At 37.4% G+C, this 22851-nt stretch overlaps 1 protein-coding gene across 1 annotated transcript; it reads left to right on the top strand.

Moving 5' to 3' along the window:
* Nucleotides 1-207: 207 nt before the first annotated feature.
* Nucleotides 208-6140, top strand: LOC149817314 (adenylate kinase, chloroplastic-like). The gene is made up of 7 exons (XM_089987373.1): nucleotides 208-473; nucleotides 1621-1716; nucleotides 2634-2762; nucleotides 2840-2974; nucleotides 4560-4706; nucleotides 5079-5153; nucleotides 5901-6140. The coding sequence occupies exons 1-7, from the start codon at nucleotides 240-242 to the stop codon at nucleotides 6015-6017; spliced, it is 933 nt and encodes a 310-aa protein (XP_089843499.1). The 5' UTR covers nucleotides 208-239; the 3' UTR covers nucleotides 6018-6140.
* Nucleotides 6141-22851: the final 16711 nt, after the last annotated feature.

Genomic DNA, 22851 nt, shown 5'->3' with positions numbered 1-22851 from the left:
ATTTTAGTCTTCATGAGCCATGGACCAAAAAAACCTGCACTGCGCCATCTCGGACCCACCACCACCAAAAATCATGGAGCTGAGAGCCGTCCATCTCTGAGATGGACGGTCAATATGTGAACGAGCACGAGAATATCGTGTGCTCTCCTTCGTCATTGTTGCGGCTTCGAATCCTCCACCTTCTGTTCTCTCTCTCTCTCTCTCTCTCTCTCTCTCTCTCTCTCTCTCTCTAACTGAGGATGATGGCGAGCGTGACCAACTTCGCTCTAATTGCGAAACCGGCGACCCAATTCCCCCCTCTCTCTCCTCCCTGCAGTAAATGTCTCTCTCTCTCATCCTACGGTCACAATTCCGTCTCTTCACTAAACGATTCCCCCAGGATTTCCTTCAATCTCGACGAGAGTTTCGCTCGGAAGACTCTAAACGTGGACGGCTTCGCAGTCCGGCGCGCGCTCCCGTCTCGGTCGATGCCGGTGAGCCCTGAAAATTCCTGATTTTTCTTTTTTTTGGGCTTAAAATATCGATTTGAAAACTTGATTTTTCTTTTTTCGTGATATTCCTACGTGGTTTCCTTCAATTAGGATGATTTTTTTCGGGGGGTTTCTTCGAATCTTGACGTGGGTCGATGAGAATTCCCGATTTTGAGAGTTTTTTCTTTTTCTGGGTCGCCGTTGATATCCTTTCTGCATCGAATAATTGCTCGAAATTTGAGCGTTTAGCTCTGTTTAATCAAAATTCTTTGCTAAGTTCGTCTGGGGAGAAGACTAATAAGTGGGTTAGATGTTTTTTTTTTCTCTATTGCTGTTGGCAGCGAGAGAGAGAGAGAGAGAGAGAGAGAGAGAGAGAGAGAGAGAGAGAGAGAGAGAGAGAGAGAGAGACTTTATTTTCATTTTTATACTCTTTATTTTCATTTTTATCTGTTTGTATTTTTTGTTTTCATTGGAAAACCAGGGGCTTCTCCCTTTCGGATGAGAATTGGGTGTTAAAAGTTTGGAAGATGATAACAAATTTTGTACAAAATGATACGACCACAAACTTTCCTCTGTTGGTTTGGAAAACCAAATCAAATTGAAGATTTTTTCAGGAAAAAAAACTAGGATGCTTATAGTTCTTAATTACGAAGATTATGGTAACTCGGTTTCTTGTTGTGACTTGTTATTGTTTGCCAAATGTAGTTCTCAGTGTTTAGTTGTTAGTTGTACATGGTTTATACTTCATTCTTTATAGCTTCAGATGTTAGTTGTTACATGTTTTATACTTACTGATTAGAGCTTCATTTCATTGTGGAATAAATCTGAATTGTAAATTTTATAAATCTAAAGTACTTATTTTTGAGTTTTTAATTTCTTAGGACTTTCCAGTTTCCAGTAGTCAACACCCCCCCCCCCCCCCAACATCCTTTTTCATTCATGGAAACCTCAGAACTTTTGTTAATTTCTATGTGGTTTCAATTGATTCTGAATAAATAAATCAAGCCTTCGAACAAATTAGAAATCTCTTTTTGTGCTGGGTAACTAATTGTTCACTCTACCTGACTTTTTAACTCAGTTGTTCTTTATGCTGGTCTTAGGGCAGCATCTTACACTAACATTCCCCTTGATTTCTGATACATGGTTGCAGATTATGGCTTCCTACAAGAACGAGCCTTTAAAGATTATGATATCTGGTGCCCCAGCATCAGGAAAAGGGACACAGTGTGAGCTTATAATTAAGAAAGTAGGTTGTGTCACCTTTTCAATATTGTTCTGTATTGCCTGCCGTTATATCAACATGCTGTCTGTATTAATATACTGCTGAAGATGTATAGTTGTCCCGACAAGTTCTCCACAGTTTGTTAATTACGGAAGAATGTTAACTAACAACAAAAGTATGTAGAAACAACTAAGTTTCGGTATAGCTAGAATTGTATTAATCTGGTTGAAAAATGTCTTTAATCCTAAAGCATTTTCTCCTTCAGTTTGTCATGCAATTCATTTTTTCCCTTGCTGGTACATACTCGTGTTGTTAATTGAACTGCTGAGATGCATGTGTACCAAGAAGAAATGTCCCATAACTTTTCAACAATTGTTTTGCTACATATGGATTTCAGGATGGTCATTATTTCTCCTGCAAATAATATAGCCAATATATACTGTCATAGGATTTCCTAAACAAACATAATCTTAGTTTTTTTCTCTTTTTCTTTTGTGTTATTTTATTGTTATATTGTAACTTTGTTTTACCCATGTTTGTAATGAGTAAAAGTAGAAAAGGAAAGAATAAATAGAAACAGTAAAAAAGAATATTCGGGCATGTCTGCTGCATATGGATCTCTATCAACACTTGTGGAAAAACACCAGAAATTGATATGCGACTTCATAAAAGGAAATGGCAAATCTGAATTATTTTGGTTTCTTAAATTTTTTCTACAATAGGATGAATTCTAAGTGGCTTGCTGATCAGAAGGCTTTTGAATTAGAATGCTGAATCAAGGTGTTCTTTGCAATTACTGGGATATAAACTCATTGAAATATTTGTTTCTCTTTTACTGGAGTTTATTCATAAAATGCATATGCTCTCATTTACATATTTTTCATGTCATGTTTGCATTAGTTAGCAACAACAAACTGAATCACGTAGCTTCATGAATGCAGTATGGGTTGGTGCATATTGCTGCTGGAGACTTATTAAGAGCAGAAGTTGCAGCTGGTACAGAGAAAGGAAAGCAGGCCAAGCAATATATGGAAAAAGGGCAACTGGTGCCAAATGAAATTGTTGTCATGGTATATTTAGTTCTTAATCCTCCTTGCCATAACCTTTATGATATCTTGATAACATAAGCTCCCTCTTTTGTTCCTAGATGGTGAAGGAGCGTCTTTTGCAGCGTGATGCCTTAGAGAATGGATGGCTTTTGGATGGATATCCCAGGAGCAGCTCACAGGCAGCAGCTCTTGAAGACCTTGAAATTAGGCCTGACCTTTTTATACTTTTAGATGTAAGTAATTTTCAATCTTCATGAGTTTTCATCACTGAATTTGGTTTTGTGAATGCATATACATGCATGCAGCCATCGACACATTCACATGCAGGTATGTATATATATATATATATTATATTTATTTATTTATATTTCTGGGAGACATGGCCCTACCTAGTTCAAGCTTGCTTCTCTATCAATGAATGAGGAGCTCCTAATAAGCTATTGTGGCATTAGAACAGAACAATCAATCCACTTGAAGACTGCTTGCTTGCCAGTCTTGATCAAGGAAAAGGCCTGTTTCGGGAGACATGGCCTCCTATCTCTTCTTTCTTTATTCTTTAGGTTAGGCGAGTTAGGTTGGTCAAGTGTGTAGCATCTCATTTGGAAGGCTGACCACTCAACAACTAATATAAGAGGGCTTATGCTTACTCTCATTATAGCAGAAAACCAACTCAACTCCTTTTCAACTGTCTTCTCTTTGATTGATGTTCCATGTCCTTCTATTAACATTACAGTCCTCCTCTTGGTGAAGTGCTGCATCTGCTTTCTTCCCCTTATTCTTCGATTTCCTCTTGTTATTTTCCATTCCAAAAGGTTCATTGATCTTCCTGAAAGGCTTTTGAATGAAAAGTTCGGTCTATATATACTGTGGGTCATATATATATATATGAAAAACCCATAAATTTAATCTGATTGTGCAAGAATGCAAGTTATGAAGTGTTGTTCTTTTTGTGGGGTAACTCATTACTGTTCTATAACAGGCTTGCCTATAACACTGTTGCATCAAATAAAGCACCTGTAGAATAAAAAACAAAGCCATCACCTTGAACGTCCCTCCACTTTCATTAAGAACAGATACTGACTGCTTGCAAGTATTCACAAATTATTCATTGGATGGTCGATGTAATTTCTTCACTTTTTAGTGCCCTTGTTAACCCAACTTATGGACCATAATTTCATGAGTTTGTGAACCTGCATGATCACATATATAAAGAAGCCAAATTATGGGACACAAAAGCAGTTATTTACAATATCCCAAAATGATAAGAAATCTTCCTGTGTATCATTTTCTTAGTGAATTTCTTTCTTTTGTGTTTCTTTGCTGTTTATCTATAGTTCTGTTATTGTTTTTAGTATAACACTTGTTTGTTGCTATGCTAGTTGACTTATTAAGATGGACATTCCATGTCAGTATACATATATGACTTTCACCTAATATCCATTTCCCTTTGCAAAATTTCTCTTTGTTAAGGGCAACATGGCAGGATTGTTATAATTTGCCATTACATTCTTGTGATACCTTTGTGCACTTCAGTGATGGAAAACTCATTTAACCATGATTGGCGGTGATCACTATGAGTACTACACAGGCTTGTTTACACTTTTCAGGTCAATATCTGTAGATCCGCATGTTTCTTTTTATTTCATCATGTTTAAGTTGTATATATTCATCTTGCTTATTTAGGTATTCTTTATATAAAGTACATTGCCTACTGTGTCTTTGATCCTGCAGTTTTGGTTAACCAATATAAATAGAATATCTATTTTTCTTCTTCTTTCTGGTTTCTTGTCTCATAGCATTAGTGCTTCTGTGTTGTAGGTCCCAGAAGAGATACTTATCGAGAGAGTGGTTGGTAGAAGGCTTGACCCTGTCACTGGGAAAATATACCACTTGAAGTATTCTCCTCCCGCGACCCAAGAAATTGCAGAAAGGCTTACTCAACGGTTTGATGATACCGAGGAGAAGGTATGGGCCTAGCCTGTTACATTGCACATATCCAAAGCCAATCTATTGTTGGTGAAGGATGGAAAGAAGTGTGCCTCTGGTATTGATTTTATTTTGGCATTCCTGCACAATAATGCACCTCTGGTGATGAAAACTGCACCTGGCTATGAGGGATGTTTATCCTTAAGTAGTTTTTGAGAAAGTGATGAAGTAATTGTTTTTTCTTGCAACATTAGTTTATATTGCTCAAGTCTCAATTGTAATATGAGAACAATTGTAGTAATTGTTGATGGTTAGGTAGGTTTATAACCTTGACTTGTTGGCTTGAGTTGCACACTCCAGATTAATGTGTCTTGAACCCTTTGATAATTTTTTAACTTTTTGGTTGTCAAGGTAAAATTACGGTTGCAAACCCATCACCAAAATGTTGAAGCTGTACTCTCAGCATATGCGGATATCTTGGTAAAGGTAACTTTCCAATATGAATCTTGTTCATCTAGGATAAGTTCATTATAAAACATATGCTTTTCTTTAAGATGGAAATAGGTAATTATGTGTGGCTGTTTTCCACACATTGACACTGAATGGTTCGCATTGTGTTTGGGCCTGTGAATTGGTTCTGCTAACGGAAGAGTTTGTCGACTGTCTACCCTGGAGCTTCAGCTTATGTATCTCTGATTCTTAATCTCAATGTAATCTGTAGTACAAAATAAACCCTGCAGCATTCATAACATATTTGAATTCCTGTATGGAGTTCTGGCTTCATTCAGCAACAAGAATACTGTTCTTTTTTTTCTCAACTAGATTTTAGACTAATCTGCTGTTATGATCTCATTCTTCTGAAAAGTATTCTTGGTAAAGAATTCCATTCCCCTGGATTTTCTTGTTTCTTTACAAATTCAATCTTCCATAGTTTCAAGGGTGCGCACCCCATTTTTTCACAGGTCAAGAAAATACAATTAAATGGCACATTCGTGTTCTTTTGGGTTTTTCCAAAGTAGCTGCGAGGCACTAGTCTTAAGAATGTCATACTTTTCTAGAAAAGTTGCCCTAAATATCCAGATACTTGCAGAAGCTAAAGAGTATTGTTATTATCATTCAAGCAACAAGCTGATTTTGCATATCATTGTTTCATTGTACAAACAAAAAACAATGCAATCTTTTGCTAGTTTTCTGCTGGTATTCAACAGCTTCTGAGCTTTTGAACTGTTACAGGTCGATGGGAACGGCCCCATAGAGAGAGTATTTGCAGACATCGATGCAGTTTTCACCAGACTTGTAGAACAGAAGGAAGTGGGGGAATCAGCAACTGTGGCATCTGGTATGGCCTAATCAAAGCACCGTGGCAGAAATCTGTATAGATATGTATTCTTAGTCAATTTATTCATTTCCATACTACTAAAATGCTCTCTCAGATTTTAATGCAATTGGTCAAAAGTGCTTCTGCAAAATAAATGGTTGACTAAATTTTGTATCTCAAATTCATGAATCACGGCACTGGTTCTAAGAATCATGGAATCTATGAAATGGGAAATGTTTGCTACGTTCATGCGGTCCAAAGCCCCCCCAGTGGATTTTTTTTTTTTGCACATCTAACCCTCCAGATGTGATCTATGCATTTGATCGGGTCCTTGGATCATGTTTTCCCTGTCTATGTTGGATTTTCCGGTGGTTGAAAAATCAACAGCCTACAATATACTGAAATTTCAACCTCAAAAAGTTGTATTTTTACGTTAAAAAATGTATGATGCATGGGTCGATTTTTATTATATTGCCATGGTAAACACATTCATGGGGTTGGGCTTGGTCAAAATTGTAAAAATGTCTTCAAAAAGATGATATGCACAAGTACACTAAGTTGTCAATGTGTGATGTGTGCACAAAGGAACAAGAATAACACTTGGAACAAGTGTGCACAAAGGTACAACATATACAAGAGATCATAAAGGCATAAAAATAATATAAGATCTTTATTAAAGAGGAGGGAGCTTTTGTTAAAAAGCATGACAATACAAAAGGGTTGAACCCCTATTTATAATACAATAGATGGAGGCCTTGGAGGGGCTCCATATAGACGTTGGAGCCCCTCCAACGGTCACAATTGTGACTGTTGGAGGGGCCCAACGTCTATATTGTGGGCCCCCCAATGCCTGAAAAAAAAATAAAAAAAAAAAAAAGAAAGAAAAAAGAAGAAAAAATATTACAAGCATATTCAAAGGAGAATATGTTACATTTTAACATCCCCCGTCAAACTTACAGTATGATGACTGGAAGTTTGCCAAGAAGAAAATTGAATTGAGAGGAACATAGCGCCTTAGTAAAGAAGTCAGTCAGTTGATATTCTGATGTCACATAAGGAATATTAATAACTTTCTTCAGGTATTCTTCTCTAACATAGTGGCAGTTCATCTTGATATGCTTTGTGCGCTCATAAAATGTGTAATTCTTGATAATATATATTGCACTTTTGTTGTCACAACACAACTTTGTAGGCCCTTGAACACGAACTCTCATATTTTTCAGCAATCGCTGAAGCCAAACAATTTTCATGGTTGTAGTTGTCATGGCTCAGTATTTAGCCTCAGTAGAAGATAGAGATATCTTTTGTTATTTTTTGTATCTCCAAAAAATCAATGATTCACCTAAAAAGGCACAAAAATCAGTGGTGGAGTGATAATTATTTGAGTTACCTCCCTAATCAGAGTCAGTATACACAATTAAATTTAAATCAGAGGATGGAGATAAAAATACTCTCTTGTTTATGGTCCTCTTTACATATCTGATAATTTGAAGAATGACACTCATATGAACCGATGTAGGGGCATAATGAAATTGACTTGCAACATGTACTACATGAGAGATATCTGGCCTGGTAATGTTAAGATACATTAATAATCCAACAAGTTGCTTGTAAGTATATGATCTTCTAGAGGAATCCCATTATTAATCTTTATTCTTGTTCCTACCACTTCAAGAGTTTCACAGATTTTATCATTTGTAATGCTTGACCTGTCAATGACCTCACAAACAAGTTTAATTTGAGACAAAAAATAACCCCTGTGAAAATAGGTAACTTCAATGCCTAAAAAATATGTCAGAAAACTTAAGTCTGACATTTCAAATTTTTCTGTTAATGCAGACTTCACACTCTTGATCCCTTTGGCATCATCACTTGTGTGTGATCAACATATAATAACAAAATCATAATTCCTGCATCATATTTTTTGATAAATAGAGCAGTGTCAGTATAATATGAAATAAAATCATTTTCTACCATTAAGTTGTTAAATCTATTATACCAAGCCTTGAGAACCTGTTTTAAATCATAGAGAGCGTTTTATAGGTGAAAAACTTTACCCTTAGGCATATACATATCCGGAGGAACATCCATATAGACTTCTTTCATTTAAATCTGTATTTAAGAATGCATTTTTAACATCCATTTGATATATGATTTATTTTTTAATAGAGGCAATTGTAATTAGGCACCTAACAGTAACCATCCGCCCAATGGGGGAAAATGTTTCATCGTAATCTATATCATATTCTTGATTATATCCCTTGACGACTAAACGAGCTTTATATCTTTAAAGTGATCCATCACTCTTAGTTTTAACCTTGAAAACCCATTTACATCCTATGGTTTTCTTTTCTTTAGGTAAAATTTGGAATTCTTAAGTTTTAGTTTTCCTAAGGATTTTAAGTTCATTATCCATTGCATCCGTCTATTCTATCATTTTCTTAGCTTCTTAAAAAAATTTAGGTTCCACGTATGAATCAATAGCACTATGACATGCTCTATGTTTAGGTGAGAATAATTTATAAAATATAAATCTATAAGGGTTTTTCCTAGTTCTCTCGGTTCTACGAGGATTGTTTATTGATGACGGTTCATTAGATTCATTATATTTTTTAATTGCACTTCTAAAAGTGCTTCTATCTCTATGTGTATATGCAATTGATTCACTAGATATTTCTTCTTCGATAGTGTGCTTAAGAAGTGGAAAATGCTTACTCTCTTGAATATTTTTAGAAACATCAAATATCATTTCATCATCACTAGAAATATCCTTATTTCTAGACAATAGTTCAAACAAGAAGGAATAATCGACATTATCCTCATGGGGTTTATATTCTTCAAAACCACTTAGGTTTTCTAAGAAGATTACATTTCTAAAAACATATAGTTTATCATTTTTGACATCATAATACTTAAATTCCTTTTGTGTTTCCGAATATCCAAGAAATGCACAAAGGATGGCTTTGGGTAAAAGTTTATCATTTTTTTTTGTAAGAACAAAATATTTGTATACAAAAATTCTTAGTCTATTATAATCGAGTTCCATTTGATACAAAGTTTCAAAAGGTGATATTTTATTCAAGTTCTTTGAAGAAAAATGATTTATAAGATAGACGGATGCAAGAGCCGCCTCGACCCAAAATCTTTTAGGGATTTTTTGAAAGATAAGTAAAGTCCTAGTAGTTTCAACTATATGTCTATGTTTTCTTTCGGCTAAGCCATTTTGTTGGAATGTTTTGAGACATGATTTTTTGATGAATAATTTTGTTAGTTTCAAGATAATTTTTAAAATTATTTGAGAGATATTCTCCTCCAAAACTGATCATAAGAATTTTTAATTTACTATTAAATTGATTTTTTATCATCATATGATATGTTTTAAATATTAAAAAAACCTCATATTTATGCTTGAGAAAGTATATTCAACAAAATTTAGAATAATCATCAATAAAAATAACATAGTAAGAAAATTCTCATTTAAATACAATAGGTGTCGGTCCTCATATATCTGAATGCACAATTTCAAAAGGTTTGTTTGTAAACATATTTCTTTGTCCAAATGGTAAGCTAAATGGTAAACTTTTCATTTTTTTAAGAATGCAATCATTACAAGTGAAATTGTCTTTACATAAATTTTTAGTAAAATGCAAATAGGAAAGCTTGACAACATTTGGATGCCTAAGACGCTTATGCCAAACATTTATATCTTTATGTTAGGCAATGTTATAAAAGGAGTGTTTTGAAATTTGGAGAAACTCCATGTAATATAGATCTTTTTTTCCTAGTGCTTTTCTCAATTAACTTCTTGAACCGGTGATCCTGTATCAAATATTTATTTGATGAGAATTTGATATCACACCTATGGTTCGATAGTTGAGAGACCGAAAGCAAATTTAAATTTAACTTAGGAATAAATCTAACTTTAGTAATAAAAAATCTTATTTTTTAGAAATTTCAATTCCTTTAATTTCAAGAGAAGTACCATCCGCGGTTGAGACAAAAGAAGGAGATATATTTTTTGTGTATTCGAAAAGGGCAAAAATATTTGGAGTCATATGAAAAGAGGCATCCGAATCTAAAACCCAAGGAGTCTTACCGGGAGGAGAGAAGGTTGACATGGCGGCCCCGAAAACAGATCCCTTGAGAAGAGGTTTAAGAGCTTCCATGATTTGACTTAGAGACAAAGCTCCATTGTTGGAGGTAGATGAACCATCCTCCTTATGTGGTTGAAATGTTATCGACATAACCATCTTCTTTCATTTAGGATACACTGGTTTAATATGTCCTGGTTCTTTGCAAAAATGACATAATTTTACTATAGTTTCTTCCTTAGTACCTTCTATTTTGGCCACCATTTTTTTTGCTCCTTGATTTTGAAATTTATTAAAATGAGGGGGTTTGTATGTTTTCACATTATTTCTCAATCTAGAGACGACATAGGATCCTTTATTTTCATATTTAGAAGGAACGACCAACACACTTTGATTGGTTTTGTTCATTCCCAATCTAGTTTCTTCTCCACTTAATTTAGTAAGAACATCTTCTAGAGGTGAAGATGTAAGAGAAGATAAAAGTGAGGATCTAGTTTGCTCAAATTTGAGTCTAAGCTCATTCAAAAAATTAAAAAAGTGATCATCTTTTAATTACTTATGCCTTAGTTCAATAGCTTCTCCACTCTATTTGGGTTCAAGGAGTACAAGTTCATCCCAAATTGATGATAATTCGGCAAAATACTTTCTAATGAATATTTTTCTTTATTGAAGGATCAATGCCTTTTTTTGAAGATAATATTTATAAGTTAAATCTCTTGAGGTATACATCCTTTCAAATCCCAAACTTGAAATGCCTTTTTAAATTTTAAAATATTGCCATTTATCCTTGTTTTCACTGTGAAAAAATCCATGAAAGAATTTGGTAATTCTTTATTTTCCACTCTTCATGCTTCTTATTATATTCTTCAAATGCCCATTCTCTTTCTTTCTTATCAAGAACCTTAATTTTATCTTTTTCAACAATGGTGATTTTTTGTTCGGGTTCGAGAATTGTTCCTTTGACATAGCCCCAAAGACCTTTTCTCTTAATATGGGCTTCCATATTGCCGGCTCAAACATGATAGTTGGATCCATTGAGTTTAAATCTGAGAAAAAAATGAGAATCTTTTTTTCCTATGAAAATGCCTTTATGAAAAAGAAAGAGTCTTCAAAATTTAAAATCTTACCACAATTGATCTTCTGTTAGATTACTTGATGTATTGTGCTTCACTTGAAATGATTTGCAAGAGCTTTTTATGCCAAAAGAATGAGAATGATAAATGGGCATATTTTTCGAGGTGACTACCGTGATGTCGCAATACCCAAGCTTTTCTTCCAGAGACCTTGTTGTGATATCATGTAAAAATGTCTTTAAAGAGACTATATACACAAAAATACTAAGTTCTTAATGTGTGATATGTGCCAAAAGGCACAAGAAGAACACTTGAAACAAGTGTGCACAAAGGCACAACACATACACGAGATAATAAATGCACAAAGACATAAAAATAATATAGGATCTTTATTAAAGAGGAGAGAACTTTTGCTAAAAAGCATGACAATAAAATGGGGTTGCACCCCTAGTTATAATACAAGAGATGGAGGCCTTGGAGGGGCTCCATATAAACGTTGGAGCCCCTTCAACGGAGGGGCCCAACGTCTATATTGTGGGCCCCCTAATGGCTGAAAAAGAAAAAAAAAGAAGAAAAAAAATATTACAAGCATATTCAAAGGAGAGTATAAGTAAAATAGGAAATGATGGGTTTACCTTATAAGGTATTACAAGTAATATATATATATATATATATATATATATATATATATGTTACATTTTAACAAAAATGACCTCCCCTATGAGTTTCAACTAGGGGGGTTTGGAACCCCACGAGGATGGTCATATTTTCCCATTTAATTGGGCCCATATCAGTGCCTTCTAGGAGAACAACTTTTATAAATGTAGGTTTCATGTTCTAGAGTTTTTGTTTTCTAAACGTTTCTCATAGAAAGCACAGTTTTTTTTCTTCTAAAAGTTTCTGTTGACAAAAACAAGTTTTTCTGCTGGCATTCTAGGGCAGTTTTTTTTAAGGTCTTCAAAGTTTTATTGTAAAAGGTTGCTGCACCTGATCACAGGTCATCGGCTGTTGGGTCCCATAACTGACAGACCGTATCCCAAAGATAGTGAATGATCAAATCCAGCAGCAAGACTAAAAGCACTTTACCTTCCCTTTGTTTCACTTACCAACTCTAGTGCATAGGATCCCATCATATCAGCACAATAAAAGTTAAGTGTTGCCTTTTCTCTCTCTAAAAAAAAAAGCCATGCCTTTGATATTGTTAAGACAAAGCAATGTAACACATAGCCTCAAGGGGTTTGGTGCAGTGGAGGAGGCCTTGGCTACGAGTGGTTAGGGTTGCATTCTCATGAGCATCCATTACAAGGATGCAGGCCAATAGCAACGGCATATTTTGTTGTTATTGCCCTATTTCTTGCCGTTATAAGCTTATAATGGTGAGAATTCTCGCAGGCAAGTTGCCAAAAAAAAAGTCTGTTGAATAATAATGGCGATATTTATAATTCGCAGTTAAAAGGTGAACTAACACTAGCGATGAATCTCACCGAAACTGGGAACAATAATAGCAACAACAAACAACAACAACAACAACAACAACTATGCCTTCATTCCAAAACAATTGGGGTCAGCGATATGAACCAAAAAAGAAATTCATTTTGGGTCTTCCACATGAATCCTTTTCCTCCAATCATTTCTATCCAACGCCATGTCCTCGGTGAGGTTCAAAGCATTCATATCCTTTCCTATCATCTCCATCCAAGTCTTCCTAGGCCTACCCCGACCTCTTTTAACTAATATATTTTCCCATTTCTCCAACCTTCTAACTGGAGCATCATTAGGCCTTCGCCGAATATGTCCAAACCACCGTAAACGATTCTCTCGCATCTTATTTTCAATGGGTGCAACACCTACCTTCTTACGTATCTCTTCGTTCCGAATCTTATCTTTTATTGTATTTCCACACATCCATCTAAGCATCCGCATCTCAGCTACACTCATTTTTTGAATATGATGTCTCTTGGCAGCCCAACATTCCGTACCATATAGTAAAGCGGGTCTAATAGTCATCCTATAAAACTTTCCCTTCAACCGCAATGGCATTCTACGATCGCACAGCACTCCAGTAGCACTTTTCCATTTCATCCACCCAACCTTTATCCTATGATTTACATCTCCATCAATTTCTCCATACTTTTGAATGATGGATCCCAAATATTTGAAATAATCATTCACCGGTATATCTTGCTCACCAAGCTTCACTACACTCCCATCACTACTTCGTTGCTTACTAAACCGACATTCCATATATTCAGTCTTACTCTTACTCAACTTAAAACCTCTAGCTTCCAATGTCTGTCTCCATAATTCTAACTTAGCATTAACCCCAGCTCTAGACTCATCAATCAAAACAATATCATCAGCAAACAACATACACCACGGTACATTTTCTTGAATTGATCTCGTAAGCTCATCCATCACTATCGCAAATAGGAAAGGGCTTAAAGCAGATCCTTGATGTAACCCAACCGTTATCGGGAAATTGGTTGTCACCCCTCCACAAGTGCGGACATTGGTTACTACTCCTTCATACATATCTTTAATTATACTAATGTATTTGAGAGAAACACCTTTCTTCATCATTGTCCACCAGAGAACGTCCCTAGGTACTCTATCGTATGCCTTCTCTAAATCAATAAAAACCATATGCAAATCTTTGTTCCTCTCTCTATATCTTTCAATAAGTTGTCTAAGAAGATGTATAGCTTCCATAGTTGATCTTCCAGGCATAAAACCAAATTGATTCTCCGATATCATGACAACCTTCCTCAACCTAGACTCAATCACCCTCTCCCAAAGTTTCATAGTATGACTCATGAGTTTTATACCATGATAGTTTGTGCAATCTTGTATATCACCCTTATTCTTATATAAAGGCACCAAAGTACTCTTCCTCCACTCATTAGGCATCTTATTTGTTCGCCAAATCAAGTTAAAAAGATTTGTCAACCATTCTAAACCTTTCTCTCCCAAGCATTTCCAAGCCTCGATAGGTATACCATCTGGGCCAACTGTCCTTCTTGATTTCATTTTCTTCAAAGCCTCTGCAATTTCTTTCTTTTGAATCTTGCGCATGAAGTCACGATTTATCTCATGAAAAGGAATGGAGAAGTCTCCAAGATCTTGAGCATGACTATCATTAAATAGCTTATCAAAATAATCTTTCCATCTCTCCTTAATCTCCTCATCTTTGACTAAAACCCTTTGCGTTTCATCTTTGATACATCTAACCATACCCAAATCCTTCAATTTCCTATCTCTCATCTTTGCAAGCCTATAAATATCCTTCTCGCCTTCTTTGGTATCCAACTTGTCATAAACCTCCTTATATACCTTAGCCCTCGCGTTTCGAACAACTTTTTTAGCTTCCTTCTTTGCTATCATATACTTCTCCAAATTCTCATTATCACGACTCTTACTTAGATTTCTATAACACTCTCTTTTAACCTTAATAGCTAATTTGACATCCTCGTTCCACCATGATGTATCCTTACCTAGTGGTGCACCGCCTTTAGACTCACCCAATACCTCCTTAGCTACTTTTCTCATACCACCCGCTATCTTATTCCACATTGATTCTGAATCCTCCTCGAGACACCAATCAACTTCCTTAACTACCTGCTCTACAAACATTCCTTGTTTAGCTCCTTTCAGTGCCCACCACTTAATTCTAGGATCTATCCTATGTCTATCCCTTTTGCGGCATTGTCTAATTCTAAGATCTAAAATTAAGACTCTATGTTGTGTAGCTACACTTTCTCCTGGTATAACCTTACAATCGATGCAACAACCCCTATCTCTCTTTCTAAGTAGGAAAAAATCTATCTGACTCGTATTAACCCCACTTTTAAATGTTACTAGGTGAGACTCCCTCTTCCTAAACCAAGTGTTTGCTAAGATCATATCATAGGACAAACAAAAATCTAAAATCCTTTCTCCACTTTCATTTCTTTCTCCTATACCATAGCCTCCATGGATATTCTCAAATCCATCCCTACTAATGCCTACATGTCCATTAAGGTCACCGCCGATGAAAAGCTTTTCTCCATAAGATGTCTCTTGTACTACTCCATCTAAATCTTCCCAAAATTGATGCTTAATGGAATCATCTAAACCTACTTGAGGTGCATAAACACTAATAATATTAATAATATCCGTACCTAGTACTAATTTAATAAGTAAAATTCTATCACCCTTCCTACGGACCTCCACTACATTATCTATAAACTGACGACTCATAACAATCCCTACTCCATTCCTATTCCTATTTATTCCTGTATACCAAATCTTATATCCCCAAGGTTCTATCACTTTAGCTTTCTCACCTACCCATTTGGTCTCTTGAAGACATAAAATATCAATCTTTCTCCTACACATAACATCTACTAACTCTACCAACTTACCAGTTAAAGACCCTATGTTCCAAGTGGCTAACCTAATTTTATGGTCTTTGACTAACTTCTTTACCCCCACCCGTCCAACAAAGTGAGGGAACCCTTGCCTATTTGACACCACACCCGGGCGCCGGTGTGACGCGTCGCTTCTGGGCGACGACCTAGCAACCCTTGCACATTTATCACTGCCTCCGGGCCTAGAGAGTACAGCGTGTCGCTCAGTAGGGAACGCCCCAACGAAATTCTCATATTGGTTCATTTTCATAGGATATGACAAAGTTTTTATGTTGGCTGTCACAGGCCTACCGCAACCCTCCTCCTTTATCCGGGCTTGGGACCGGCAGTGTATAACTACACAGGCGGAGTTCAACGGCGCGTTTCGAACAATAATAGCAGCATGGCAATTTTTAACGGTGAGTTTGTTTTAACGGAGAGATAGGATATAACAGCGACACCGTTGGCTTGCCGCTACAACGATGAAATCCCTGTAACGAAAATATTTGACTCACCATTATAGAATATTTATAGCTCACCGTTAAAGGGTGAACCAACACCAGCAATGAATCCCACCGAAACTGAAAACAACAATAACAACCTGACAATTTTTAACGGTGAAATTGTTTTAACGGAGAGATATGATATAACAGTGACACCCGTCTCGCTGCTACAACGGCGAGATCCCTATAACGAAAATAATTGACTCACCATTATAGGTTATAACTGCAAGACAGTAATCTCACCTATAACAATGGATCTCGTCATTATAGGTTATAAACCTGAAAAAAACAAAAATCAGCATGCCATATGACAGATAATTAGAGAAATTTGGCTTCAACAGTGATGTTATTTTTATGAATTTCATTGAGTTTCTAGTTCAGTTGATGGATTTGCTGGATTTGTTCTCGCTTCGTTTGGAGTCACAAAGCCATCAAGCACAGTATAAGGATCCGACTACAACAAAGCCAAATATGAAAATAAAACATGCAAACAACTACTGATGAGAAAAATGAAAAACAAAGTCAGCAGGAGATTTAATAGATAACGTGAACAAGTAGCAAATCAGATGTTGCCTTCACTGTAAGAAAAAGATATCTTGGATCTTGGAACATTGACACCAATTGCATGATTAAAGAACTTGTGTTCAACAGAGGCATCTAATAGCGTTTAGAATTTACAAACTAAGCAAGAAGGTAACAATCTACAAAGATCATAAATTACCTCAATCTGGATTACAGTCAAATCAAGGAAGGTCAATCCATTATGCACTTCAATGACATATCTGCAAGAAGGAAAAATTTTGAACAGCAATGAGATGGGTGCTTTTAGATTATGAGAGCTAAAGAAAAACGTGCAGACTGAAGCATGTAAGATTTTGGTCATCATCCAGGCCTATGCATTTTAGAAAACCCAATGATGACCAATTCTTGATTACTGATTACTGTGACAGTATTTATACACACAAAGCTTATAAAATACAGAGAAATAGAGGCAGTGAAAACTGTGATACAGGCATCTTATGATGACAATAGCAAAAACAGAGGAAAAGGGTTATACTGTCAGACCCATAAGCAGTGGACCACAACTGTCATTTCTTTCTCATGAGCCGTGTAGCATCGTTCCGCCTATGAAAGTTTCCGACTTTCATAAGCCACTAGATGTCCTGCCTGCATCAGGACACCACCTAATGCTCAATCTGAATCATCGATTTCCACCTCGAAGGACTGTGTAAAGTCTGACAATCGTAAGATTGGCTCACTTACAAGCTTCTCCTTAAGCAATTGGAACACTTCATCACAGCTTAACGACCACTGCCACGGTCGCCCCTTCTTGAACAAGTCTGTTAAGGGTGTAGCTAGGCATAAGTAGCCTTCCACAAAATGCCTATAAAGCTAACCCTAAAAATGACTACAATTCAGACACACCCGTAGGCATCGACCACTCCCAAATGGCTTGAACCTTTCGTAGATCCATCTCCATTTTGACTCGGCTAACATAATAACCAAGAAAGGGGACCCTTGGCTGAGCAAAAAGACACTTCTCCAGCTTCAGAAATAGTTGGTTTTCCCACAACTTGTTAAGCACTGCCTCCAAGTACTTGATGTGGGTCTCCAAAAAGAGATTATAGACGACTATATCGTCTAGATATATAACCACGAAATCATCAATGTAAGGCCAAAATACATTACTCATTAAGTTGAAGAATGTGGCTGGCGCATTGCATAACCCAAAAGGCATTACACGGTACTCAAACAGACCATACTGAGCAGTACATGTCATTTTTGGCTCATCTCCCTCAGCTATTCTGACTTGATAGTACCTTGACCACAAATCCAACTTAGTAAAGATTTTTGCTCCTCCTAACCGATCAAACAAGTCCTCCACTGTCGGTAGGGGGTATTTGTTTTTAATCGTCAGCTTGTTAAGAGAACGATAATCTACGCATATCCGAATAGAGCCATCTTTCTTTCGTTAGAACAACACTGACGCTCCATAATGAGCTTTGGACGGTTGGACATAGCCTGCCTGCAACAACTTATCCAATTGTCGTCACAACTTTGCTAGTTCAAGTGGAGACATCCGATAAGGTGCCTGCACAGGAAGCTGAGCACCCACCACCAATTCAATGGCGTGATCAACATCACGTCGACAGAAATTCCTTAGGCATTTTGTCTTGCATCACGTCAACAAACTTGCCTATTATCTCCTGCATGAGCAAGGGAACTTCGCCTGCCTCCTTCTCAGGCATAGTTTCCACCAACGAGGCAAGGAAGGTTGGCTCTCCATGCCTTAGTCCTTCCTTCAACTGTAACGATGACATCACTTTTATCATCGGGGAACTAGAAATAAGCGAAACAAGGTATGGCCGTGCTTCGTGTACAATCATCAGAAACTGCAAATGCAGCCAAACAACTACTCTAGCTTGGCTAAGTAACTCCACTCCCAGCATCACATCAAAATCATCCAGTGTGCAAGTTGTGAAGTTGCACGCTCCTTTCCATAAACCAACTTTCGTTGGCACTGCTAGTGCCTCATTGCTCACAGTTGATGGGCTGACATTGATGGCTTTAACTGAGGTAAGACGCAACCTGAACCTTTTCACCATACAGGTCGACACAAAGTTATGTGTTGCCCCTATGTCAATCAAGGCATAGCCATGCACATCGTTCAGGCGGACCACCGCATAGAGCAATCCTAGACTGAGAAGTGCTTCCTTCATTTCATGCCGCAAAGTGTTCACCAACCGAAGGAGATTCGTGCACGTTGGGGCATCCGAAGTAGATGTCAAGAGCTCTTCTATCGGCTCTTGCATCACAGCCGCATTCATCTCCTTGCGTTGCAGGCACTCCCGAACATGATGAGGCCCCTTGCAAATGAAGCATCCTGAGAAGTTGGAGAACTTCGAAGAATTGTCTCTCGAATTCTCATTTTTACCGCTGTCCTTGCCTTTAGGTTGTTTCTCATATTTTTGTGGTTAGCTCTTTAAGGATTCAATGCCAGTGTGCACCCAAAAATCCAAGAGACGGTCGGCCACTACCAAGGTCGAAGGCAGGTTCTTCACTTCCTGTGGTCTGAGTTTCGCTTGGGCCCATGATTGAAACCCACTCATGAAGTAGAAGAATTTATCCTCTTCAGCCATCGTCTTTATGTCAAGCATCAGGGAACTAAATGCCTTGACATACTCTCCCACATACCCGGTCTTTTTCAAATGGTGCATGCTTTCTCTAGTCAAACAAGCAATGTTGGTAGGCATAAACTGGTGCTTAAGTTCCTGCTTCATGTTATCCCAAGCAATGATAAGCAACTTCACAGCATTGCTATCTTCCTTGAGCTTGGTCTTCCACCAAAGCTTCGCATCACTGTGCAGATACATGATTGTGATGGTGACCTTATCTTCCTCTTTTGTATGAACAACCTTAAAGTATTATTCTATATCCCAGAGATAGTTCTCAAGATCTTTCGAACTTCGGGCACCAAGAAAAGCCTTAGGCTCAAGGACTTTAATCTTCGGTGTTTCTGAAACAGCATCATTGCCCAACGCCTGACATAGAACGACTACATCTTGGTTCAGTCCATCTATGGTTTCAGCCATCTCTTGATAAATACCTTTAAGTAGGCTATCAACGCGAGTCACCATTTCCCTTGGCGCTCCAAGGCTGTCACTCAATCATGTCCTTCATTAGCTCGAGTAGCAGTGTCACCAACTTATGATGTTAGGGAGTCGACTGACTCCTCCAATCACCTCATTCGTTCAGGTATTTTAGCCATCGCAGCAATGGTTTCCCCTCAAAAACCAAAGCTCTAATACCAAATGTTACAAGCAAAAATTTTTAACTTAAGCTTGCACGACCTAAGTCTTCTAGAACCTTGCAGAGACTTAGCAGGCCTTTTCAACCAATATAGAAGGACACATCGAAGCTTCCCCAAACAGGTTTTTTTCCTCTTTTTCTATTCATGGGAACCATTTTACACTTAGCCAATTACAAGTTATTTTCTCTGCTTTTTAAAGAGACGGGCACCTCCTTTAAAAAGCTTGCCCTTCAGTTTATAAAAGGGTTGAGTGCACTTCATGAGTGTCATGCCCGACACCCACTTACCCCCATGCCACAATAGTTTTGCCCAAAGCCACACGCTTTGGGGGCAGGGTCTTCACACGCCTCGCTCGAACTCCTTTTGCTTGAAGTCCAACCATCGCACGTCTTGCAGTTTTGCTCGAAGCCCGCTTGCAACCGTCTGACAGTTCTGCCCGCAGTGCACTTGCCGCACACCTGACGATTCCGCCTGCAACACTCTTGCCACGCATCTGACAGTTCTGCCTACAACCCATTTGCCTCATTCAAATTCTTCCTGCCTAAAGTCGTGCACTTCGGGGGAGAGGCTTTCGCATGTTGCCTCAACTGAATTTCTTCTGCCTGCATGGATCTAACCGCTTCCGCCCTCCGACTCCTCTGGAGGCATGGCTGATGAACCGATCGGCCACGTGTTTGTCACATTTGAATGTGACTTGACGTCATTTCCCTCAACATCTTCCATCGAATGGGACTAACTGCTCCGCGCTTTGACTCCTTCAAAACATGCATCGCCAAAACCACGTCCCGACGATTTTTTACTACTTCTTAATTTGGGTCTTACACTAGGCAATCCAACCTAGCCAACCCACTAAATATGTGCATTTCTAAACATGTGTAAACACAATGAAACTAATTTCTTTTGCTTTTCAAAGATCCTTTAACCCTATCATTGCATAGGTAATCGTCACTTATGTGCATCGTTGTCCCATACCGATGAGCATCAAACATGCTTTGTCACTCCTAGATGCAAGTGCACCTTATCACCAGGGTCAAATCATGCCTATGAAACACTATGGACATTTCAACATCCAACATGGGTCATAATGAGCATACCACATCACTTAGGCATTGCCAATGCACATGGCGCTCCAGAGTTTCATTCCAATATGATGTTCCCTTAGATATGGCCATGCTAGGGACAAATCACATATAAATAACTTAGCCTCACATGCCATAGGGCGTATAACGACTCCATGGGCACTGCCCTACCTAAACCTTGCCCACCAAAGGGTAAGACCTTTAGGTCCTCAGCCCAAAGCCTAGTTGATAATCGAAGTCATAGTGACACACACCACCCAAACTCATTCATCGATGTTGCATATGCACTTGCATGACCCCATGCATTTTGCATGGTTGGGACAATACTGTCACACCAAAAGCACCTTTCATGTGCCCAAGGCCTTTGCTCACGTCCTATGAAGGATTTACACCCTCACACACTTCAAGTGTTGTTCATGCCCAACCTGTGCCATGTGCTAACAAACATGTTGAGAAACAAGTCCCCCAATATAGGTGTTTTAGGAGCTGACCCCCCCCCCCCCCCCACCCTCCCCCCCCCGGAGGAACCTAAAAACCCTTGAAAAACAATAAATTTTTTAACTTCATTATTTTTTGAATCTGACTTCACCAACGTGTTCCTCATGGTCCATTTATACAATGAAATTTTAATCTTGGCCCCAAACGACTAAAAATGCACATAAAAAAATCTATGTGAAGTTTTGTGTGCATAGACGCACGCATCCTGCGCACTAATAATACATGAAATGCATATCATATTGTCATAAAATTATGTATTCATACAAACTTTTATAGCTTAAATATCCTTGTTTATGTTGTTTTAGGTGTGAAAGAGATACAATTTGAATTTCACTCGAATCAAAGTTAAAATAAGGAAAATAAAGCACTTTCAAGGTTTTTAGAGCGGTTTTTGAGGCAATTCAGATCCAGATCCAACCCAAGATCTCAAATTTGGATCATGGATCAATTCTTAAGCTAATATTATCCATTGTACATGTGATCCAATGTTCAAAATAAGAAAAATTCAGAAAACCCCCCTTAAAAGGTGGTGCCTAGGGTAGTTTTGCAATTAACTTTATTTTCAGCTTGTTTTTAGAATTTTTAATAATTTGTAATAGTTTAAATAGAAAAAAACCTAGGGCTACACGTCCCATATGCTGCAAAACATCTCCTCTTCTTCTCCTTTCTCCTTTTCTTTCTCTTCTCCTTCTTCTCCCTTATTTTCTCAAACTATCTTCCATCGTGTGTCACCTTTGTTCCCAACACCCATCATGTTTTTCGTTTCTCTTCTTTGCTTCATTTTTTTGATGCTTTGATGTGTTTTTCTTGGTGGTGTTGTTGTGTTTTGCAGGTTGCAACCACTCAAGTAGAGGCTTTGATTCAAATTCGGTTCGCCGTCTACCACCATTGAAGATTGGTTGTGTTCTCTCTTCAATCGGTCTTTCGCCATGATTCTTCCTCTTCGTACTTCAGTTTTCACTTGGACGCAACAACCTAAAGAGTGTAGCAGCCATAGCAATTATGTATGGAGTGATTTTGAGCATAAGGGTCCACTCTTTTCTCTCTCTTTTTCTTTTTTTTTTTGGTTTTATTCTTTATTTTTTTAGAAAAATATAAAGAAAATAAATTTTTACCATTTTTCTTTTGAGTTTTCATTTGGGTTTTTTGTATTAGGTGTTATTTAGTGTCTAGAATACGTTTATAATGTTTGATCATTTTCTTGTTGGTATTTTGGTCGAGTCTTAGTTTGTCAGGGTCCAAGAACTTAATTGAAAAGGCTCGTCGGGAAAGTTCTAGTTTGTAAAATTTGTATATATAGATTCGTAGCAAAGTATATTTTTATTTTTTTTTTTATTAGATTAAGTTTAGAGTAGATTTAGATCATATCCAAGTTTCTTGATTTTTAGATTTAGGTTTTTCTAAAAATAAATTAGGCAAAAATTAG

The sequence above is a fragment of the Nuphar pumila genome, chromosome 14, assembly GCF_984573655.1.
Source record: "Nuphar pumila chromosome 14, dmNupPumi1.hap1.1, whole genome shotgun sequence".
In the NCBI taxonomy this organism is placed as follows: domain Eukaryota; kingdom Viridiplantae; phylum Streptophyta; class Magnoliopsida; order Nymphaeales; family Nymphaeaceae; genus Nuphar; species Nuphar pumila.
Note: the sequence above shows the minus strand (reverse complement) of the source record. Positions and strands in the feature narration are given on the sequence as shown.

Bases quoted from the DNA above. Each gene is read 5' to 3' on its own strand.
- LOC149817314 (XM_089987373.1), top strand. From the start codon at position 240: ATGATGGCGAGCGTGACCAACTTCGCTCTAATTGCGAAACCGGCGACC. The intron at 2,763-2,839 runs GTATATTTAGTT...TTTTGTTCCTAG, and splicing joins CAAATGAAATTGTTGTCATG to ATGGTGAAGGAGCGTCTTTT. The intron at 5,154-5,900 runs GTAACTTTCCAA...GAACTGTTACAG, and splicing joins ATGCGGATATCTTGGTAAAG to GTCGATGGGAACGGCCCCAT.